Source organism: Poecilia formosa, unplaced genomic scaffold, assembly GCF_000485575.1.
Source record: "Poecilia formosa unplaced genomic scaffold, Poecilia_formosa-5.1.2 Scaffold420, whole genome shotgun sequence".
Classification (NCBI taxonomy): Eukaryota; Metazoa; Chordata; class Actinopteri; order Cyprinodontiformes; family Poeciliidae; genus Poecilia; species Poecilia formosa.
In genome coordinates this window covers 50,909-55,857 of record NW_006800359.1, presented here as the reverse complement: position 1 = coordinate 55,857, position 4,949 = coordinate 50,909, and the positions used below count along the sequence as shown (strand labels likewise).

At 48.0% G+C, this 4,949-nt stretch overlaps 1 protein-coding gene across 1 annotated transcript in view; it reads right to left on the bottom strand.

Moving 5' to 3' along the window:
* tg (thyroglobulin) overlaps positions 1 to 4,949 on the bottom strand; it is a 29,978-nt gene that overhangs the window by 11,597 nt on the left and 13,432 nt on the right. Inside the window, exons 26-35 of the mRNA XM_016663425.1 lie at positions 4,657 to 4,923; positions 4,479 to 4,584; positions 3,788 to 3,976; positions 3,548 to 3,718; positions 3,390 to 3,476; positions 3,255 to 3,320; positions 3,044 to 3,181; positions 2,252 to 2,428; positions 2,070 to 2,184; positions 702 to 781 (exon numbers count right to left, since the gene is read on the bottom strand). Coding sequence (XP_016518911.1) covers positions 702 to 781; positions 2,070 to 2,184; positions 2,252 to 2,428; positions 3,044 to 3,181; positions 3,255 to 3,320; positions 3,390 to 3,476; positions 3,548 to 3,718; positions 3,788 to 3,976; positions 4,479 to 4,584; positions 4,657 to 4,923 — 1,396 coding nt within the window. The remainder of the gene's footprint in view (positions 1 to 701; positions 782 to 2,069; positions 2,185 to 2,251; positions 2,429 to 3,043; positions 3,182 to 3,254; positions 3,321 to 3,389; positions 3,477 to 3,547; positions 3,719 to 3,787; positions 3,977 to 4,478; positions 4,585 to 4,656; positions 4,924 to 4,949) is intronic.

The following is a 4,949-nucleotide window of genomic DNA, read 5'->3' as shown; positions in this document are numbered from 1 at the left end:
ATCATCATCATCACCATCATCACCACCATTATCATCATCATCACCATTATCATCCTCATCATCATCATCATCACCATCATCACCATTATCATCCTCATCATCATCATCACCATCATCATCATCACCATTATCATCATCATCACCATTATCATCCTCATCATCATCATCACCATCATCACCATCATCATCATCATTATCATCACCATCATCATCACCACCATTATCATCATCATCACCATTATCATCCTCATCATCATCATCACCATCATCATCATCATCATCACCATCATCACCATCATCATTATCATCATCATCACCATTATCATCATCATCATCACCATTATCATCATCATCATCATCATCATAATCACCATTATCATCATCATCATCACCATCATCATCATCATTATCATCATCATCACCATTATCATCATCATCATCACCATCATCATTATCATCATCACCATCATCACCATCATCACCATCATCATTATCATCATCATCACCATCATCACCACCATCATCACCATCACCATCATTATCATCATCACCATCATCATTATCATCATCATCACCATCATCACCACCATCATCACCATCACCATCATTATCATCATCATCACCATTATCACCATCATCTTCATCATTAGATGAAGGCCTGATTCTGCTCATCTCCTAATTTTGACCTCAGCTGGATTTACCTCCTGATTTGGTCTCATGGACAAACCCGAAACCACGGCAACAGGGGTCCTCGTCGCAGCGGCGCTCGCACTCCCTGAACCTGGAAACAGAAACGGCTCTAGATGAAAACATGGATGAAGGCTTGGAGGCAGACATGATGCTGAAACTGACAGACATTGTGGTTCTGACATTGTCTGTCCCTGGGTCTCTGTGTTTCATTTGTCCCCATTGTGTCCCTAACCCTTCTTGTGGAAAGGGAAACATTGTGATGCGGTTATAATAACCCCTAGTGAAGTCCAGCAGGCTATAGCGTGAGAATAAGGCAACAGGTTCTGACAGCATTGCAGCAGAACATCTGAAATAAGCAAGTCATAAAGTGTCTGTGCTGCTTGCAATGTGTTTCTCTGGGTTCATGGCCCAGGGCCCGACTCCTGATTCCTTATTATCGGTCACCTGGTGCCTGTAATTAAGGACAAAACTAGCAAAGTTGGTAGCCTTAATAACTACGGATCAACAGTGTGATCCCTAAATCTTGCTGAGTCGTCTCAATCAGTTTATTAGTGCAACAGATAATCAATTTGGTTTCAAAGCCAAGTTGGGAACTGATGAGGCGGCAGAAGCAAATCTAATGAAAGGTGAATCTGTGTTAACTGGGTTTGTTGACGCCTGTAAGGCCTGTGATTGGGTCAATCGAACTTTGTTTCCTGATGTTTTTCTGTTGGGGCAAAAGTTAAATGTTTGTTCCTAAACTAAATATGTGGGTCACAGAGCAGCTCTGTGATGATGGTGACGCTTATCGGCAGTGTTCATGTTGTACGCCCAGGCTAACACACTGGGGAGGAAGTTTCACATGTGCACTGATGGGGTATAATAAGGCTGTTCAAAGCTGACTGTACATCCCTCTACACATCTCCTTTGAGGTGTAAATTTACAAAGCCAGCATGCAGAAACTTAAGGTCGCTTAGAGACTCCCTGGGAAGTCAGCTTAGGAAAGCAGGTCCAGCTGTGCAGTGATGTTCGTAACATGTCAGGACGCTCCAGGCACTCGTGAGAAATGTGATGTACAAGTTTATGTGTCGTTTGTGCAGCTTATTGAAAAGTCTTACTGTAATGTTTTCACATCCTGTCAGGTACAAGTCGGCTCTGTGGAAACATTGGTATGCAGGTCTTTTATAACATTTCATGTTATTTTGTGTGTTGCTGTGTATCGTGTCTTTGTGGACCACCAGTCTGTTGAAATAAAACAGTGTCTCACTTTGTCTCAGCATGTGCTTTTGTCTCTTTATGTCTGAATTTGTCTCATATTGTCTCCTGGTGTCCACCATGTTGTCCTGAATGTGCTGAGGTCAGACTGTCTCGACCTGCGGGTGTTCTGGTTCTGGTCTTACCCGTCAGGCAGCAGCTGGTTCTGTCCCAGCGTGACCCGGTTCCTCACAGAGTATGACACCATCTTCTGGAAGGGAACCCGCTCATAAAAACTCTGGACCGGTCCGCTCAGATCCACTAAAACAGAACCAGAACCGTCATTGTGTCCTTCATTCAGACTCGGATCCCAGAGCCTCATCCTCACCCTTCTTGCTGTAGGTGTTGTTGGTCACTCTGTCCAGCAGGGGGCGACAGGAGCGTTTTATTGGCTGGTCGTAGCCGCCGCAGACTCTGGTGTCCGGATACAAGGCGCAGCGGAAGAAACGGTCCGACTCAGATTCTCCGAGGTCGGTGACAGAACACCACTCCTCTTCATCGCAACCTGAAACACAAAACCATGACGGCAACTGAGCGCTGCCTCCACCTGGCGGGGTCACTGCACCTTACACAGAGCATCTACGCAGCCAGAGGGCTCACTCTGTCCTTTTTCTATATCTCTAAGGGCTCAGTAGCTCTAGCTACTGATCTTTTTGTAACCTTTCACAAAAAGGTTGACCTTTTTGTGAAAACTTGTTTAATTCTGCAGTATTTTGCCTAAAACTTCCTCGGTGCTGCCCTCTTTCAGTTGAATGGCAGCATTGCAGTTGCATTTTACCATTGGTTACAACGGTCCAGCAGAGTTGATGTCTGCGTCGCAGCCTGGCATTCAGCAATAAACCAGCTCACTGAAAGTCTAATAACACAAAAAAGTTGCTAATTTGTTGATGATTGTCTTTTTGAAAATTCACTAATGGGTCTGAAAAGTTGCTAATTTGGCAAGGCAACAGCCCCACCCTCTGCTAACCACGCCCACTCTGACGTTTGGGGGCGGGGCTAAACTTTCACAGAGCTGTTAGTTACGATTTAAAAACAAACATCCTGCAGTCGAAGTGAAACCTGAAATCAGTTCCCACAGAGGAGAGAAACCACGCATCTGTTAAAACAGAAAGCTGCATACGTGTGAGGCACCAGAGCAGGGCATTCTGGGAGCTGTAGTCGTTTTTGCTGAGCCAGAAGGAGAGAACGGGCTGTTTCCTCTGAGGGTCCACCAGGACCTCGGCGCTGGACAGAGACTGGAACCTCAGCTGGACGGTCGCTGCAGACAGAACCAGCGTCTTCATCACAACATTCATCAGGAAACTCATCGTCATCATCAAAGCGGATCAAACCGTTCAGAGGAGCCGGAACCTCTGCTGCACCGCAGGACGCTGATCCAGAACCACCGGCGGCTGCAGCTGAGACAACAGAACCTGGTGAGTCAAGCAGAACCAGAGAAAACGGGTTGGTCCAGGACCGAGGCGTACCTGTGTTCAGGTAGATGGCCTGGAAGCTGATGATGGCGGCCTGGTAGTCCTTCCTGTTTCTGCTGTCGCCAGGCAGAGCGCTGTCAGCTGGACAGAACCAGAACATTCAGTCTGGGTTTGGACCGGGCCGGTCAAACCGAGCTGCATCGCTTTCTTACTGATGGTGAACTTTTCTCCGCCAAAGTCGAACTCGAAGCTGCGCTGCTGCTTGCTGTAGCTAAGCCCCGCCCCACAGATCCTATTGGCCGGTCCCTGGCCAATCACGTCCCAGTCCTCGTCCTCACACATCAGAACCAACGGCGCTCTCAGCCAGCCACACAGCAGGGAGCCTTCATGGGTCAGACAGCAGGTCAGCATCCAGAAAGGCCCAGTGAGGCTCTGTCTCCATGGCAACCCACCTCCATCCAGGACGTTCTGGTTGAGGATGAACCCGTGGCAGCAGGCGTCGCGGCTGCAGCCGTCCTGGCAGAACCGGCGCACGTCGGACAGAGACGTGTTCCTGGAGGAGAACACCTGAGTCCTGAACACACCTGAGACCGCCTTCCTCATCCTCATCCTCACAAAACTCTGGTGCTGAAGCTCCGCCCCTGGAACAGAGGACACACCCACATGAACACGCCCAGGTACACTCACACCTGGCCAACCAGTGGAGGCCGTTTGGAAAGATCATCACAACTTAATCATCTGGATTAATCAGCCTGAAAACAACAAATATTTGTACTGTATTATTCATTCATTTATAAATGTCACAGTTTCAAAGCTAGCTACTTAGCCTGAAGCTAACTTTGTAAATAGCAAGCTAACTATTTAGCTCAGACCTAAGTATTCAGTTTACCAACTAAATGGTTAGCAAGCTAACTATTTAGTTGTTGATAAAGCTCCTAAATATTTAGTGGTTCTGGTTGTCATAGTAACTATTAATCTCCCTGAACTAAAAAAAAAGCTGAAAATGTGGCAGAAAATTAATGAAATGTGTTAATAAATGTGTTCCTGAAAACTTCCAGCAGGACCTCAACAGGAAGCTGATTGGATCTGTGCAGAGGGTTCTGGTTCTGGAGAGTTAAAGGTCACATGGCGGCGGCAGCTCACCGTTCTTCCTGAGGACGAACAGATCTGAAGCTCCGCCCCTCACCCTCAGAGAGCAGCGCAGCTGGTGGAACCGCTCGGCCCGAGGATTACCCAGAAACCCCCTGGCCTGCAGAAACACACACAGCTGGAGCAAGATCCCGGCTCTGAAGGGCTGACCTTTGACCCGAAGCCTGCTTACCTGCTGGGAGGCGCTGCAGACAGCATTCAGAGAGCTGTACAGGTCACAGCGGGTCCGCCTGTCGAACAGCGCCACATGGTGGCAGGACGGCTCCACTGCACATGCTGAGACAAACACAGGACGTTCACAACCCAAACCAGAACCGGGACCAAACCTGACCCAGGACCAAAACTGGTCCTGGTTCTGGTTTGGTCCTGGTTTGGTCCTGGTCCTGGTTTGGTCCTGGTTTGGTTCTGGTACTGGTTTGGTCCTGGTTTGGTCCTGGTTCTGGTTTGGTCCTGGTTTGGTCCTGG